Below are 19342 nucleotides of genomic sequence, written 5' to 3'. Positions count from 1 at the left end.
ATAAAAACTATATATTCAGTACTCTTTCCTAAGCTGCCTTTTTTGGGGGTGGGGTATTGTTAGACCTGGAATCTGCACTGCCTTCACCCTTCTGTTGTCACCTTTCATCTGACTGGAATAGACAGAATCAAATGAAGCTTTGGCCTTCAAATAACCAAACAAGATAATTTTGATATAAAACAAGTCAGTGTCCATGCATTCCCCCCAAAAGAAACACCACAGCTATTAAAATCCTACCTTGGTACCTTGGTTTGCCTGAAGAATCTGTTTCTGATGTAGGACTTGAACTGAAGACAGTTGCATCGACTGCAAGAGACACGGTTGTAATTTAATTTGCAATAAACAAAGTTTCAGAACTGCTGTATCTCACAGTTCATTTGGCATTTGAAATCATCCCTGCTAAAGTTCCTCCATGGTAGACCTTTGATGTCAGATCTGTTTTTTCCTTTTAAGGACTCAATTTTGGCTGTGGTGCTAGGTAAACCTCATACTTACCTAACAGCATAAAGAATGTTATAATCAGAATGACAGAATTCACAACTCCTGCTGGATTCAGTTCATGCAATTTATGTGAAGTGTACTTTGGACCTTTTTAAAAGCAACTTTTTGCACTGTACTGGCCATTTAAATTAGAGTTCACTTCATATTCAAAGAATGTATAGTACTATTAAGTTGGGACACAACTTTTCAAAAAATAGTGACAAGGACACCACAAATTTTGTCTTCAGAGTGTAAAACTTCCACAAAATGTGAAAGGCATTGTACACAAACATTGTTGTGAGCAGAAATGTGCTAGAGCATTCAGGATTCTTAACATCAATATTGTGGTAAATAGCCAGTATATTGAACAGAATCTTCCCTTAGATACAAATACTAAAATAGACATCAATGAACAGAACATATGATATATTCAGAGCAAGCATTTTTTTCACCTAGTTTCATGAGATTATATTTTGTCTCAAAAATTAATTCTAAGCACACCCTCCCCACAACTCTAGGTCTAATTCCCCACAATAAAGGTCTAATTATCTACTATCTATAATGTTTATCCTATTGCATTTTTTTCTATCTAGATAGTTGCATATCGATCAGATACATAGTAGTATATCACAACCATCTTGACCACTGTCAGACACTGTTCAAGTAATAATTTAAATTTATGTCCTATGCAAAATGAAACATTCAGGAAAATAAGTGTCTTATCTACACCTTTCACAGATTTAAAGTAGACCCTGAATAGTATTGAAAGGCCTCTAAGCATGTATCGATTTCTCAAAAGATGGAAGAGCCATCACGTTCTCATTTTTCAAAGATGTGTATCAGATGACAGCCAGGTGAATTCAGCCAAGTTGCAAAAGTCAAAGTGGCATGAACAGAAATCAGAATCACTCCAGACAGAGTATTTCTTATATTATAGTGCATCAATATATTTTAGGAAAGGGAAGCCAGAGGAAAAAATGGAAACTTTTATGTTAATGAAGAAAAAGAAAAAAAGAAAAATGAGAAAAAAAGAAAAAAGAAACCAGAGCTGTCTGCATTATGCTCACCATAATACTCTGGAGTTGCAAAAGCTGTTGGTATCTTAGATGGAATTCCTGTCCTCACGGGTGTTGTTGGTCCAGCAGATTTAGCTATAGTGACAGAAGAAGGAACGTATGGCAACAAGGCATTCACTATTTAGAAAATCAACAAGCTATTTCACTCTTCTAACAAAACTCAGATTTCTGACGAGTGATTCATAAAATAAGTGGGCACATGATTTCATTTAAACTATGACATTCCCCTCAAAACTTACTCAACAGCTGCCAGTTGGATTTAGGAAAATTCTGTGTTTTCTTTATTGCCAATAGAACCTATTCCTGAAGTCTAGTAAGAAAATTCTTTGCTATTTGGAGATTGTCTTTGACAGATTCAGTCAGCTAGAACTTGGTTATTAAGCACTGGCTGGTAAATGGACGCAAAATAACCAACTGTTTCACAAATAAAAGAGCACATTTCTTCACACCACAGAACAGCTGAAGTCACCAACAGAAACCTGGAAACCTCCCAGATAACCACTGTAAGACTGCGAAATCTCAACTCCAAAAAGCCAAGAACTACATAATGTAGTCACCTTCCCTGCATGTATGACACAGAACACGGTGACTAAAGGCAGAATGTTGACGAACCAAGTTCAAAAAAATGGAAGGTAGGGATAAAAGTGGAAATTTATGAAGATTCTCACTAGAGTGCAGACTGACAAAGGTTTGGAACACTCCAATTTCCTTTTTTTTCCATTCAGGAGACTTTTAATGTCTGCATAGAAACCTTCCCATAACACTCAACTAGTGGATGAGTAAGAAAGATACAAGCAAGGAATTAATCACAGTGTTAATAAGAAAGAGAAACAGAACAACATTATAAAAGGGAAAATCCAAGAAGAACACTGAAGCAAAATTTTCCTGTTAATACTGTGGAACAGTTTCTCCAGGGAACTAGAAGAAACTCATATGATGTTCAAAACTAAGCAGGACAAACATTATGAAACAAACTAAAAGGAAAATCTACTACCAGTCCCACAAGGAAGGACCAGATCATCTAACTGATTTATTCCATCTTGAATGTCTAGGAAGGCATGATAACTGCTGACTACTCCATAAGCTGGCCTGTAGCATATGGAAAAAAGGTGGAATTCCAAAATGCTGGTAGATGAATTACAGATTTAAGAAAGAAAATAAGCGCAGATCTCATTACAAGCAAAAGAAAATGCAAGAAGTGAAGGTTTTTTGTGCTACAGCTCAAGACTGACAACGTCTTATGCTCTGTTTTAGCTATTAGTACGGAAACGCCACCAGTCAACAGGAAGTACAGACACAACTTTTCTATCTTGGCTCTGCTGTTGAGAATATATACAGCTTGTTTCATCCATGTTTGAGGTTGTAGTTCTAATCTGATGCACAGAATACTGAAGATTTATTTAGGTCCTTCCACCATTGCCAACAGGAAGACCTGCCACAGGGGTAAACTTTCTCACAAGGATGTTGGCTGATGCAGAGATGGAACAGTTTTTTTGTAGATGAGCAAAAGAGGGAGAGGACAAAAGGGGCTTCCCTAGCAGGCCCAAACAGAAAGGCAGTCTCTCCTTTTGAGAAAATTCAGAAAAAAAATCACAACCCCCTTAACACACGAAGCCCCAAATGAAACAATCCAGAAAAAGCAAGCAAGTAATACATCAGAGCCAAGATCTTTGTATTTCCAATGAACTAAAAAGAGTAATGTGAAGAGGGGAGCATTACTCATGATGTTAAGCATAGTGAGATGCAATATCATTAACTTTTGGATTCCAATTTCAAATCCACAAACAAAATATACAGAAGACACTGAATATTAGCTTCAGGGTAAAATTAAAATAAAATAGTAAACGTAAAAGATTCTGAGTGCTCTTACACTGATACTGAGAAGCAGGAATATTGTTACACATAGATTAAGTTAAACTCATTGTACATGTAATAACTCATATCCCTCTACCTGCCAGTGAGTTTTCTGGCTGCCTATTAGGTTAAGTTATTAGCAGGGGTTAATGGATGTGCCATATCTATCGTATAGGGACACATACACGGGACAGAATTCCTTTATGAATTACCAATTGTGGGTGCATACTGAAGCACAGTATTTGATATCTCCCATCTGACACATACATTAAGTAACTGCAAATGCTATTAGTAGACATTGAAATGTTTTAAAGGATGACTTCCATGACGCTACTTGGCTTTCAGCTCCCTTGCTACGGATGATTTTTACACAACTAGGTTAGGAAAACACAATGTATAAAGACAAAAGAGACAAGGCATGCATGTTCCAGAAAACTGGTTTCTATAGATAACACATTTGATTCAAGACAGAGAATCTATACTATAAAATTTTCCTGTACACAACCAGTCAGTTCAGTATCTAACACACTATAAAATATTTATGGCGAAAGGCTGAGATACCTGGACTCCCTGGTTTACCAGTCACAGTATTTGGAGGCAGAGGTTTTCTTCGCATAGGTGTAGGCTTGACAGGAGGTATAGGAGGACGCTGAGGTCTTGGTGATGTAGTTACTGAATGACATTACAGGACAGTGTCGTTAATTAGTTACCCTCAAATTCCATAAAATCAGAAAACCTACTACAAGTTAAATTCTGACTTCTGAAATAATATTTCATGTTTCATTTATAATCAAAAGCAAAGAGGTGAAGCAAGGAGCCAAAACCAGTTGTATTTTCAGACTTAAATTCTTTGGGAAGTGGTGGTGTGGAACTTTAAACCAAGCTTACAACGAGAAAATGTAGCTCCTTTGGGATTTTGTACAAATACTTCAGAAATTTATTTTCTGTGTAGTTACTCACTTCTGTCAACAGTTATTTTTTGGCAGCTGATGGGATACTTCTTCCCACAATAAACACCACCTGAGTTTAGATGGAAATGTCTTCAGTACCCTACTCACAAAATTCCAGTTCGTTTGTGCTTTCTAACTGATAAAACTTGTCACTTTCAGCTTAAAGCATAAGATGTAGCAAAAGCGAAATGATTATTAGGGATATGTTATCTTATGTCACTTTAACATAAAAAATGAAAGTCACAGTCAGCTCATGGATTGATATGAAAAAAAAAGACTGTTATCTGTTAGAAACTCCTGAAGCAACCAACTAGGCTGCTTCAATGCACATTTCCAGCCAATATGCATTAAATTTATCTGGTAGGGTCCTTTGACAGCCAGCTCTGAAAGGAGAACCTAAGTCTGATAACTGATACAGAACATTTTTCTGTGTCTTCCAGGCGATTACAAAGGATTTTATCAAGTAAAAGAAAGGCAAAAGGAAAAGATTTTTCGTCCACTATTCACCTCTGCACTTTTTCCCTTAGGAAAAAACTAGATGTGTGCAACATGTATATGTAACAAAAGACTTCTTGTACCTAAGAGGAGAAAATCCTTAACAGAATATAATTCTTAATATGCTGCCAATATCAACAAAACTGCAAGCTGCCTGATACTGAGTTACTGGCTATGTAGAGTTCCCCAGGACCTATTTATCAGACCCTAGTTTACCCTATAAATAGAGTGATTGTGGGTGAGATGGGAACAGATCCAAAGACTCATTTGGGAAAGCTTTTTTAGAAATACTTACAATATACAAACATGAACATCTCCATCTTTCTTGGTTCACTTTTACTTTCGGACTTCTGCAATCATTTACAACCCCCTCCCTCCCCTTTTTTTCTCCTTTTCTTATCCCTCAGACTAAGACAGTTAACAATGCTAAATCTAATTCAGAAAGATTTAGTGGTTTCAAAAACAGTATATGTAAGTTTCATATTCATTCTTCATCAGGCAGAGATGAAAAAAATATACCTAAAGACTTGACAAATTATATAGTATTTGCTTATATGTCATCGTACCCTAGATATTACTACACAGTAGTACCCATAATTAATATCCAACTGCCCGTATGTAGGAAACGGGATTGTCTGAGGTATTTATGGGGTAAAAATATGTAAGCACTGACTTGTTAGTGGTTTCTACTGTATCTTCCAAAGAACACAACCACAGTAGTTAAATGCAAGCTGAAACAGTGTGTCACAGTTGAATCTACTATACTGCACTCTGAAAAAAAATGAGAATCCTTACCATTCCCTTCTACTTCCACAGTAATTTAGAAGACAGTCTATGATGTTACCAAATGTAATTAACTGAGTTTGTAAACTAGGACACACACAAGAATTTAGGGATTTTCTGATGGCCTGGCTTATTGCTAAAACAGTGGCATTGTGAACTATTAGGACCTATTTAATCTCAGGTGTTCTTTGGACAGGGAATGTATTTCCTTTACTTTATCACCCCTATCACTCTTCATGAAAAAGGAGGCTGAATAGCCTCTTAGGACATACTAATAACAACACATCAGTGCTGCGTGCTGTAATGCATCTTTTTCATACCTCATGTATGGTGTAAATGTCAGTCTGTCAGTTAACACACATTAAGATTTCAGGAAAAAAAATACATGTACTTAAAAGCTAGGTCAAATATTGGCTAACTTATAGCTATACCAAATAAATTGAGTTTTCATATACATATTAAGGCACCATAAAAAGAGCTGAGATCACAAAAGTATACAAGAAAATTATGGAACAGTAGTAGCTAACTTCACAAACATACCCAACTGTCTATTATGATTAGAATTCAAGGTATTGGCTTACTTGAAAGCTCTAAAAGCTTAACTTTAAACATCTAATGTCAAAAGATGAGTAAAAGCATATGTAAAAGCATCCTTAAAATCTCTGTGCATTAAAAAAATAATATTGCAGTGTTTGCAAATCACAGACTGGATTTACTTAAGTGGACATCACTGCTCGACATGCCATGACAGAAAAACAAAAAACAAAGAAAGCAAAACAGAGAGCCATGCTTCTTTTCAGTTTGCAGTTTGAATCCAGCTACTCCTAAGAGTATACCACACTACATAATCTGTGCTAAATACAACCTTCTGATTGAATTAAATTTAAAAAGATAAAACATCAGAACTCAGCTGTCAAGCAAGGCTGCTGTCTTTGTGCAGGTAAATTAGGTGCAAAGGAAATCCAGTAGGGATTAGGAGCAAACAGCAGTTTATTAATTATTAAGAAGTGTATATCTGTATCTCTTTTTTTAAAGCCGAATAACATATTTTCAAAGGAAAATCTAAACCAAAAAGAACAGATGCAGCTGAAAAATAAATCCAAGGGCAAAGTCAGAAATATTTTGAGTTTAGTCAGTTTTTATGCCAGTAAAAAAGCACAGTTAAAAGCAAGGTCTATTCATAGTTATGCTAATAAAACCAAAAAATTCTCTGCGAGTGTGTTTGCATGCTTGTCTGTACTGTTATGTGTAGATGTGGAACAAAAAAATACTATAGTATAACTCTTCAGCTGCAACAGAAAATTTCCAAGAAGCTGATTAGAAAAAAAGTGAAACAGGAGAAGTCTATTTTTAAAGGCTTATTCAGGGAAGTTTTTTTTCTTTAAAAATATTTTGAATATTTTGAAAATGGAATTGTAAGACTTGCAAGAGAAGTAAAACTGACAAGTCTTTTATAGCACATGTAAAGTTAAAAATCACATATAAAGTCTACTTAAGTTAAAAAACTTTAAGCTTATTCACTCCCACGTTGGTGTTTTGCAACAATCCTAGCATTCTAATTTTCCTAACAATCCTAAGGTCCAAAAAAGCATTCTCATAAGTGGGTAGGTAATTTGGTTAAGCATTCTCCACTGCTAGTTGGAACCCACAGATATGAAAAAAATCAGTGTTTACAGTAGAGTGGCTGTTTAATCACAAGGATACAATGAGCACTGGCAATGGTAATATTTAGTCACAAACATATGCCACATACTAAGTACTGACCATGAAATATTATTGTTTTTCTCTCTCTTAATACCATCCTGAAGCCAAGAGACAATGCACTAATGAGGATGACCAAAAATTATTTTCTCTTCTTCAGTGGAGGTGTTTTTTTTTGTTTTGTGTGTGTGTGTGTGTGTGTACAGGAAAGGTGATGTTCCAATTTTTTATGACTATTAAAAATCGGTACATTGTCCTTTTTATTCATCTTACCAGAAAATGGCTTTTCCCGGGTATCACTATATTCAAAAGGTTTTTCTACATCCACGCCAATTTGTCTAGTAATATCCTCAGGTGTATAAACATCCTCTGTGAAACAAAAGGATATGAATTAATTATCTACAGAGCAGTACCAAGTTATATAATACTTCTATATTGTATGTGTCCAAACTCTAGCTAACATGACGTGTAAAACTGGTATTTCTAGTGATAACTATTACCTTCCTATTTGAATAAGTAGAAAGTGGTCTTGGTATAGAGAGTCTACACTTTAATTTTAAATATTTGCTGTAAAAGGCATGTTTAGAAAGAGGGTAAGATTAAGAGATAACTACTAAGAAACCAAAATTATATGTGGAAGGATGAATACAGGGCACGTTTTAGTATTTCTGTACACAGAATAAAATGTCTGTTGATTTTTGTTACGGGCAAAGTTCTCCTCTTCCTGAAAAATAAGATCTTCGATTATCCTCCATATTGAATAACTAGAGGAATTCTAAACCAAACACATACCATATTTGGAGTAGTGGAGGCATAAAAAAAGTGTGCGTAAAATTCAGCTTGTATATAGAAGAATGTCCCACTTAAAAGTAATATAAACACACACACACAAACACAAAAAAAGAAGTAAATGGCATTAAAAAGATCAACACAACTACTCCTGGTACAGAACAATTGTTTCACATGCTGACATTTATAGGACAGCCAAATTGTTAAATTAATATGCCTTCCCTACACAGAATAAGCATATTTACTTTATAAAAACTCTATATGTGGTAGACTGAGAAGACGCTTTCATCATTTTTGTGAAAAGTTCACCCTTCTCGTGACATTAGAACCATTCCTCCTCCAGCAATTTAATGTATCAATTAAAAGAATACACACACATACCCACGCACACACACACACACACACATATAAATTACCACATTAGATAGCCTATTTCAACATGATCAAAACATTTCAACTGAAGACTTCATATGTTTCTAATCTGGTACTCAGCTTATTACTAGACTACACCAGTATTCCACCAGTATGAAACAAGTAATTTTTCATAATTTTTTCATGGTAAATAGGATGAAGGTCTCCTGGTTCCTGTGACTGAAATTCTTAAATGTAATGTGATTTTGTTATAACTGAAATTTGTCTTCAGGTAACTAAATTGGTTAATTAGGTCTTCAGATATACAAAGCACCAGAGTACTAATCAATGTTTCACATGACTAGCGTTCAAGGATGACACATGACAAAATTAGCATTAGCTTTAAAAAGAAAAATAAATCTTATACACCGTGGGTTGCAGTCAAAGTATATTAGCTTCTAAGCTTCATCCCACAATAAATATGCATCATCCCACTGCCTCAATCTCACAAAATCATCCAGATATCTATTACATGTCTAACTTAGTTTTGCACCTGTGTCTACAGAAAAGCCTGCCTTTATTTTGCTCTTCACTATATAGTTTAGAATTACAATCTCTTCTGAATTGTATTGGCTATCAACAAGCAACATGCTGTATATATTCTATATGGTATTACTGCCATTAGTAAAATAGTAGCGCAAATTAAGTGAAAGGAAAAACAAAAATCTCCTCTTTAATGTTTCAATGCACTTCAAAGTCACGTAAAAGTTCACCTGTATCTCCACACAAAGTATCTGCAATGTCATACAACTTGCTGCATTTATCATAGCATTTGCCTTAAGCAAGTAACATTACCTAGCATCGTATAAGCATTTCAACTCAGCACATTCATCCAGACTTTTAACAGAACTGAGAATAGATGTGTTAGACAAATGTGTGTTGATGTTTTCTTTACTTTCATAATTTTTTTCCTCGAAATATTAATGGGATCTGGAACACCTTAACGCTAACCACTGCACCTTGAATAGCAGGAATACTATCAGAAGTGTGGATTATTTTAAGAAGTGGGAAAAGGTGCCATTGATTAAAAAAACAAAACAACAAAAAAAAAAACTGGAATACTTGAATATTTGAGTTCATCTAGAACCTAGCTATATGCTCACATTTTCAAAAATACAAACAAAGCACAGCATGAAGTTGATGTCTGTTATAGTGAAAACAAACTCTCTCACAAGGGAGATGAAACATTGCTGAAACTTGGGTGAAGGTTGTCCAGAAGTTTAATAGACCATAAACAACTTTTACATTGTTAAGATTAAACCAAATAATGCTTAAGATATATCACATGAACTAAAATAAGTATGAAAAGCCATGTCATTAAAAATAAATTATACAGAATGTGGCCGGAAACATGGTAGGAGACTAAAAGGAATGTTAGTTAAGTGGCTGAAACCTCTGCCCGTTTCCCAAAGTCAAGTTTACCACCTGGCATTACAGCTAACAATACAGCTAGCCAGGAGACTGAAAAGCCTGCCAGGAAACCAACCGCAATCCCATGTGCTGCTGCTGGGAAAAACAAATTCCACAGCTTATCATCAGGGCCCCACAGCTGCCAAACACACTCTGCATGGAGTGGAACATCTTTGCATTGATGCTAATGTGTACACTCAGGAAGAAGAATTGGTGTGCATCCAATAAGCATTGCCCGCACAACAAGGAAGTAAGATCCAAAGTGGTCTTAAAACAATAGACTATCAAATGTACTCTTCTTCAAAGAAAGAAAAAAAAAAAAAAAAAAAGATGTAACGTTTAAATGTAAGCTTGAAAACTTGTTGTCCCTTACAGCTTGGTTAAGGATTCTGATCAGTTAACCACAGAAAATAACATCATTTTCCTAATGGAAGAAATAAACTTCTCTATCCTCAAAAATCATCCAAATATCTTAAAAGATAATTTCTCTAAGATATCATCTACTGAAGGACAAAAAAAGAAAAAAAAAAAAAAAAAAAAAGGCTTTTTTGCCTTTGCTCAGCTGGTAAGATTTAGGTTTCCAGGTTAGTGGAATTCTCTTTTTTAAGCCTCTTCTGCATACTTCAAGACTGTTTGCTAAACATAATGGCACATTGCTTAGGAGGAATATAGAAGATTTTCTTTTAATCAATTACCTGAACCCTCTGTTGTACAAAATGTTTTTTTTCGTGAGCACAGACATCCTTGTATGCTCAGACACTACATTTGCCACAATATTGTGACGCACTTACTCTACAAGAAGACTTGGGATTTCACTTTTTGATCTTAACGGGAGGAATAAAGCGCAGAATGAAAAGAATTCACTGAAAGTTGTAGTCCTCTTCATCATGCCATAAATGTAAAAAAAAAAATCACTGATGATTTCTCTAGAATTCTGAGAAGAAAGATGTACTCTCACAGGAAGTTATCAATAAGTTACTATGCCAGCAGTGCTTGTAGTACAAATAAACAGGTAACAGACAATAAATACCAACTCTTCCTAAGCAGTTTGAACACCATGTTTAACTGAAAGTGCTCACTCAGTAGGATGCAAAATCTAGGTAACAGACATCTTCAGGACACTTATCTCACTTAGGAGAAAAAGACTTGCTTAACTGAGCAATGGAAAATATTGCAAAAGCATAATTTTCAAGAGCTCTAAATGAAGATACCTATTTGCTTGTGAATATACCTAGCATACACAGCAAGGTAATAAATAGCCTTGTGACGATTTCTGACATCATCTACCATAAAGGAACACTACTTCTTGCTGACAATTAGCCCTACTGTAAAGACATGGAAATAATGACTAGCAGGTACTGCAACTGGAGCATTTAAAATAAAGATTGCTTAAAATAATACTTATCAATCACCTAAAATAGCAGTAAGCACAATAAACTATACTTAAAACAATTTAAACACCTATTATCATGTTTATACTGCTAGTTTACCTAGAATGTTTTGTGTTTTTTTTTTCTTTTTTAAAAAAACCCTTCTTAATCTAAAAATGCCACTGCCAAAGACATTGCTATATGGTAGAACGGAAAAACTTCACATACTGTCTAACATAATTGTGTATTCATGCATTTGGTGATCGGACATTAGAAAGTTCACTTTCTGTGAAGTAGATTGCCCAGCACTAGTGAATGGCAAAACCTCTTGAGCCAGGATTACTGCCATCCTAAATCATTTATATAACTGTTATATAACTATAACTGTTATAACTATAACTGTTATATAAGTTTATATAACTATAACTGTTCCTGATGTCCTGCAGTCAGATGGGCTCATTTCATTTCCCAGAAGGAATATGAAAGGTCAAAGAACACATGTCTCCAATGATGACATCCCCTCTATATGTAATACAAAAGAGCATATCATGTTCAGGCTATTTTTAATTCAATTTAGATATACAACCATCTCTGGTTATTTATTCTGGATTATCACCTGGACCTATCGCCTGGTTATTTATTCTGGACCTATCATATGGAAAACATCAACAAACAGTAGACATATTATATACTCTACCTCTAAGACTATACTTATCACATGTAGAACCATTTCACAGTAGCAGTCAGGAACAATATAGCATTACTAGTAACAGCAATTACATACAGTACTCTAAAGAATTAGCTTCTATAATCATATGTAATTAAATATTTTGCAAGTCTTAAGATCATTTCAGGAAGTAACATTCGTGTGTTTTTGCTAATGTCTTAAAAACAAACAAACAAACAAACAAAGCACACAAAAAAACAACTCTACCTGTTGTTGGCACAATCCACTTTGGCAAGCCAGGTGATTTTGTTCTAGCTGGTGCTAGTGTAGTTTTACTAAGAGCTGTGAGGAAGTTTAAAAGAAAAAGCATAATGAGAAGAAAATGAGACTTCGAAGTGATGCCAACAATTCCATATTACAGAAGAAAAAGCAAGAGTTGCTGTGGTGGCATACAATTTTTTTTCCTAAATTGAAAAGGCTTTACCTGAAGACTGATTAATTGAAAGAAGCACACCCTTTTTCTCTAGAAATACTTAAAATTCCTCTAAGAACGGGTGAAAATCATTAAAGAAATAAATAGTGTATCTCCTTCCCATACCAAAGTGAATAAACAATTATTACCAGGTCTGGTCTGTGTTTTATCAGATGGCTTTGGTCTTGCAGAAGTGAGACGTGTTTTATATGCCGCTAAAAGAAATAAGGTTCAGTTTAAATGCTATGTGTATAAGCAGTGTAATTTGCCACAAAAAAAGGTCCATGCACCAATGCAATATAGCAAAATGGACATATGAGAATTCTATGAGTTCCGATCCAAAATGCACGCTGAAAATGCTAGTTTCTTTAGTGGTCAGATGACTCCATCATGCAGTCTGACCAGTTACATTCATGTTTAGGTTTAGGAAAAGATATAAAATATTTACAGCCAGTTACCCAACTGTATATGGATACAGAGTTAGCTCTGCAAGGTATCCATGGCCTTAAGACATTTAATTAGGTTCTGTAAAAAACAAAAAAACAAAAAACCTCAAAATAAAACACCAAACTGAACCCCCCAAAATCAAATATTCAGATAAAAACATGAAACATTAAAATATTGCTGAGAAGACTACTGGAAGCATACAATGCAGGCACTATGCATGGCTGCTGAAGCATAGTGTCATTATCAAAGTTAAAATTAAAATTACTAGCCTTCAACCTTTTCCTACTGTCATCTTTCACTTGCAAAACAATTTTGAAATTTTATTTGTTACAGTATGTGTGTGAATCACGCTGAAAGCTGAAAATTTAAGTAGTCATCACTGTCATATTATGCCAAATAACTGACCTCAGTAACTCAAGCGCTTTTACATAAGTACAGCTAGCTATTTGATATTTGAATCTATCAACCATTCTATCAACATCAGTTACTCTAGCCTCTCTGCAGTTTCTGAGAAAACATTTATTCAGGAAAGAACATATTACTAATTTTTGACATTCAAATTTGGTAAAAATTTCACAAATACAAGGAAAAAGGTGGGAGTCAGTTATGTTTGTGTTTACAATGCTTTTGATCTGTGGATCAGACACAAAACACTAATAATGCTTAAAAGCTATCAAGGCTAGTAAGAACAGACCATTAAACCTCAATTAGAGGTTTATATATACTCAATTAGAGGTTTAAATAGACTCTCAATGCAACAAACTAAGAAAATTCTAAGAATTACCTGTATGGAACCGTGGAATTTCAGTTACAAGAGCCGTTTTAGGTTTGGGTGAAATCTGGTATGTTTCATTGGGAACTGAAAGAGGAGATTTGATTGCTTATCAAATGCAAATGATTTTCTTTTAAACATCAGACACCACAGGTGGAAGGGAAATTCAAACATAGCGCAGACCATAAACAAAAACGGTGAGTGATAGAAACCTGACTGAAAATCATGGATTTATACCAGAACTTCAAGACTGGGAAGATATACATAATTAAAAAGCTAGACAACAGAAGAAAAGATGAGCAAGACATCTTTTTATATGACTCCTCAATCATGCACATGAAGCATTTATTTCTATAAATAATTACAAACAAATTGGCTGGAACATGACGGGAAAATTAGAAACAGCAACATTTTGTACATGCCCTGGAACGTGCCTAACAAATGAAGAAGATGAAGATATATTTAAGGTATTTCTGTTGGTTAAAGGATAAGTTTAGCCGTATAGCAAAAGCAGAGAAAGTAAAGTTATAAAAATAAAATGACATAATATTCTCATTACCCAAAGTCATTTTGGACCCATCAACAACATGAACTGTTATGAGGTTAATTGATCCCAGGTGTGTTGTCCTTGGAGCTATGAGAAATAAAACATTGTTCTGTGAGATGTGAAATCAATGATGTTGGATTTCATTAAGTATCTGTGTCCTTTGTTTCATAAACATCTACCTACGCATCTTTTAAGACGTTTTTTACAGATCTAAGGCAGGCATGTGTTCTGATTAGTCTGGAGGTATTTTCATGCTGACAGACAGACATTGCAAATATTCTGTTGGGCCTCCACCTACTTCAGAACAGACACCCTAATAGTGGATGCTAACTTGCATTTCCCTCAAAATTCTCTAAAAGATTGTAGTACTATAATTACCTTTAAGGCATTCTTCCCTCATTCAAATTTGACCACATTTTGTCAAAGATAGAAAGTTACTGGATGAAAAGGAAAGACTAGCAGGCAGAAGTGCATGCTACATGTGTCTCTTTCAGAAACAAGGTTAAAATATGGGAGCTGGAAAGTAACCTACTTATTAGGATGAAGGGTAATGACTAATTAGTGCCATTTATTTTTAACAACTTTCCAGATAACAGTAGAATTTCTTTTGCATATAGGTCATTACAATGATTTAAATTTTAAACGTTAAAAACATAACCCCTTAAGTTCTGTTTTCTAAAATTCTTCTACTGAACTGAACTGTGTAGTGGTGCCAAAATGTGGTACTTGTTAACTATGACAAGATTGGAAATAGCTCTAATTCAATTGAGACTTAGAATCTAGCTTGGTTACTTACAGAGAGTCTTCCAAAATAATCCTTTAGAAAACAATTTTTTTTTTGCTAGACTGTTCCATTTGATTTTCATAATAAAATATGTGTACCGTTCTTTAATGAATAGGGTCTCTGTTTAAATTGTTTCTGGCTACGTGAGAAGTCTAAGGAAAAAGGGGGAATGATAAAACTATTCATGAACCTAATTGCCTAAAAAATAAAGTATCACCAGTTTGGGACTGGTAATTAGGAATGAAGAAAAGTTAAGTGTTGTTCTTTCTTATGATCATGTTGTCACACCTTCCCTAGATTTTTTTTTTCCATTGTAAGCTTCCAATGTAGTAATTTTTATGGAAATAGTTCATACCCCAGGTGAAGCTGATATAATATACATCCTTCATTATAACTATGCATCCATAAATTTACTATTATTACTGCACTGATTAGAAGATGATACTTGTACTCTTACCACCTAACTATTTTGGACTACGATCCTGTAGCCTGAGTTTCAAAAGTACTTGCACATTTATCTGGTGTAATAAATTCCCCCCAAATAAAAGAACTTAGTGAAACCAGTTACAGTAGTGTATCTTCACTCAAATTAATCAAGTTCCTCATATTTTAATGGCTTCTATCCACCAATTAAAAAATAAATTTAAAAAAAATAGCCACCCTAACTTGTGTACCCATAGACATGACCCAATTCTGGGGCATTCTTTTCGATGTAATTCACTGAGGTATTCCAAGTTGAACAATTATACTAATTTCTCTCTAAATACCGATCATGTCACATCCCTGTAGTACCAAATGACAGCAAGAAGTGTAACTAAGGTAGTGCTCCAATAACACTTTTAAAGTTAAAAACTTTAAATTACCAGGTTTAGTCTGTGGTATTTCTGGCTCAACAGATGTTTTGGGTTTGGAAGGAACAAGCAGTGTTTCTTTTGGAGCTGAAAGAAAGGAAAAAGATTATTGTTGTATTTTTCAGGAGTCACAATCCAATGCCATACTTAGCCCACAGAAAGTGCATGCCTCAAATGCCTGAAAAAAAAGACAATAACAATTCCATGGGTTTCTGGAACCTGAAACAAAATGGCTATCCAAAACACAGAAATATTCTAATACTGTGCTGTATGATAATGTGAGTTAGTGGCTAGAACTCTTGCTCTAAAAGAAAAATTAGACCACTGAAGTTGGTTGGAGAACTGAAAAATACAGCGTTCTTGCTAGACATGAACGGTAGGCAATTTCTGCCTTAGTTCGAGGATAGAACTGAGACTCTTCTGTATTAAGAAACATGCACGCGTGTAAGCAGAATGATGGACAGTGGACTGATACTGCATAAAAGAACACACCAGAGCATATTCTCTAGAAACTTCCCCATCGAACAATTAAAAATACCTGCATCTTAAGTTTAAGGAAATGTATTTACCCATTGTTGCCCTTGACTGCTCAGTGGTAGTAGAAGATTTTGTAATAAGTGGTTGTGGGGTTGTTTGATGTATTGCTGTTAAGGGAGAAAATGTTGAGAATCTTAAAATTTAACTGTAAAAGAAACAAAGCAGTATTTGCATTATTTCTAAAGCTTTCAAAATGCCCCAAACTAAAGAGTAGCAGAATATCTTAAAAATCAACTGTTGACAGTTATCAGTATCCTTCTATTAACATCTATATATTACTTCTATAACAAAAATGGGAAGAGACACAGATCTTAACTATCTTAAAAGTACTTTTGTTTCAGTATAACACATGTCACTTGCTAAGTGTAACGACATATTTTAAAGGAGTTAGATTGCATTTTGTGGGTGAAAAAACATGCTCATAGAGAAGCCCCTCTGATTACAAGACAGCAATAAGAGAGAACTCAGTGTATCTAAGCCACTGAAATCTGTCAACACACAAATTATTACTCATCATTTGCTGAATGTAATAAGAAGGAGGAAAAACATATACTACAGATGCTACTATTATTTTCAGTGTAGTTTTGACATTTTGGATTGACTGATCTAAAGGTTGATTTACCATTGATTCACCATAAAACCAGATATTAATAATTCTGTTTAAAGCACAAAAACTCAGGCTAGGGGAAAAGAATGATTAAATAGAAACACACAAAATTACAAGATTGACTCAATTACCAGGTTTGGTGTGTGGCACTCTTGGTTTTTCAGGTTTTTTTGGTTTGGTATGAATGAATTGTTTTTCACTTGGAGCTGAAATTAAAAAAAAAAAAAAAAAAAAAAAAAGAGAGAGAGAGAGAGAAAGAAAAAGAAAAAAAACAGCACCCATAACAATAATTGAAATATTCTTTAAAAACAAAACAAACAAAAACACTGTTTCCATAGTACACAAGGAATATCGTAGTACACAAGGAAGTATGATCTAATCTGTAATAAGACAAGCTGAAAATCAGTCAGTTGGAATTCCTGTAAAGAAAGGAAAAGAAATTAAATGGCCACTGACACGGACAGACTTCCCAAAAGTTATACACAGATTTGTAGCTTTGGATGAAGCAGTGAAGAATACAGTCACAAACAGCACACAATAAAGTAATGGGACAAAAAGTAGTAGCCTTTCTGTGCTGTACATGAGAATCTGAAGACAGTACCTGTCTTTCAGTGGGCCCTTCATATCAGACTTGATATATAAATTAAATTCCTTGTTTTTACATGGGAACTATTTATCCCTGTCATTTCCATACTATTCAGTACTTCATTAATCTCTACAACTTCCTGAAGAGGGGAAGTGGAGAGGGAGGTACATTTTTCCCCTGGTATTCAGTGACAGAACATGTAAGAATGGCTCAAAGTTGCATCAAGGGAGGTTCAGACCAGACATTAAGAAAAGCTTCTTTACTGAGAGGGTAGTCAGGTGCTGTAACAACTTCCTAGAGAAGTGATTGATGCCTCATGCCTGTCCATCTTTAGGAGGCATTTGCATAATATCCTTAATAAGTTTTAACTTTTGGTTAGCCCTGAAGCTATCAGGCAGTTGGAATCAATCAATCAACCAACCAATAGGTCTCTTCCAACAAGAACTATTTTATTCTATTCTAGTAATTCTTGTCATGACTTTTGTACTGGAGAAGATGTTTTAGCACTTTCAGCAAACACTTGCAAGTCTGTGATCCACACCAATGTGAAAGGTCCTCAAAAATCTACCTTAGCCTGTACATTATGCACCCGCTTGTTCTGAAGAAACATTTTGTGCACGTAAAGATTCCATCAGGTAGGCCCAGATGTGTATGATGAGGCACATAAACTTCATAAAGTTATGTAAAGATACCAAATACCTAACTATCAATGCATACAGAGAATAGATATTAAAATATGAACAAGATGAAAAGCATTTCTAGTTTCCTATTTGCCACAGGGAAAAAACATACATAAAAGATTATTAAACAGCGGTTATTACTTCATTAATGATACCACTTAATTCTCAGAAAATCTTGGACGTCTCCCCTGAAACCAGGGACAGAGAACAATTATTAGCAAAGATTGCTAATCCTACTGCCCTATTCTGCATGGATTCATTCACCCTTATTTAGTCCCCATCTGGCAAGTTAAGAAGAAAGAATTCTGAGACTGATGTTTCACACATTTAAAAAAGTTTTCCCAGTAGGTATTACTAAAAATTAACAGAGAAAATGGTTTTAAGAACTGGTGTTTGACTTGTGAAGTCACATAACTTGTATGCTTTGGTGTATGTTATGCTGTAGTTCATACATTCTTCCATAAAATTATATAATGAATAGTAAAGCAGAACAGCATTTTACGATAACAGTATCCATACCTCAGATGCAGAAACGACAGGAATCACTATCTGCTCTTTAAATAAAGCTCACTTTTACTGGAAAATATATAACATTTGAAGGAATTATGTCTCCTGATTGGAATGGCTAGAAGATGAGGAAAGGAACCTTCAAAAGTAAATGAGCTTGTGCATTACTTCCCTTATCAAGATCAAAGAGCAAGCTGGTATCTAGAATCAGAGCAAAACTGCATTATTAGTTTTTAATATGATGTAATGAGCACCTTCTCTAACAAGAATGAAAAATAGAGTAATTATTTATGAAGCAAATGATTACCCGGTGTTGCCTTTGTTCTTTCAGGAACATGAGGAATCACAGCAGTAACTGGTTCATGGAAGGATGGAAAGATTCCTATTGGAAAAAGTTTGGATAAATGCTCAGAAGAATTAAGAGATCCTCCTCCCTTCCTCTCTCCCCACTGTTGCTCGGGTACATGTTGTTAATAACTTCATATCATTCATCTAAATATATGGGTCCCTACTATTCTTCCAGTAAAACAAACACAATATTAAAAAAATCTTGAATTACTGTAGTT

At 34.8% G+C, this 19342-nt stretch overlaps 1 protein-coding gene across 14 annotated transcripts in view; it reads right to left on the bottom strand.

The window, feature by feature from the left end:
- The window catches only part of ABI3BP (ABI family member 3 binding protein), a 148632-nt gene that overhangs the window by 26136 nt on the left and 103154 nt on the right, over positions 1 to 19342 (bottom strand). For 9 of the 14 annotated variants that reach the window (XM_082781299.1, XM_082781305.1, XM_082781310.1 and 6 more), the window contains 12 exons: positions 19084 to 19158; positions 17135 to 17209; positions 16429 to 16503; positions 15872 to 15946; positions 14237 to 14311; positions 13690 to 13764; positions 12608 to 12673; positions 12254 to 12328; positions 7613 to 7708; positions 3972 to 4082; positions 1548 to 1631; positions 238 to 306 (listed from right to left, as the gene is read on the bottom strand). In XM_082781299.1, the coding sequence (XP_082637425.1) occupies positions 238 to 306; positions 1548 to 1631; positions 3972 to 4082; positions 7613 to 7708; positions 12254 to 12328; positions 12608 to 12673; positions 13690 to 13764; positions 14237 to 14311; positions 15872 to 15946; positions 16429 to 16503; positions 17135 to 17209; positions 19084 to 19158 (951 nt within the window). The remainder of the gene's footprint in view (positions 1 to 237; positions 307 to 1547; positions 1632 to 3971; positions 4083 to 7612; positions 7709 to 12253; positions 12329 to 12607; positions 12674 to 13689; positions 13765 to 14236; positions 14312 to 15871; positions 15947 to 16428; positions 16504 to 17134; positions 17210 to 19083; positions 19159 to 19342) is intronic. The other 5 variants (XM_082781308.1, XM_082781309.1, XM_082781312.1 and 2 more) reach the window with 5 other exon arrangements.

This window comes from Aythya marila (genome assembly GCF_965140915.1).
Source record: "Aythya marila genome assembly, chromosome: 1".
NCBI classification, from domain to species: domain Eukaryota; kingdom Metazoa; phylum Chordata; class Aves; order Anseriformes; family Anatidae; genus Aythya; species Aythya marila.
This window is presented reverse-complemented; position numbering and strand designations above follow the sequence as displayed.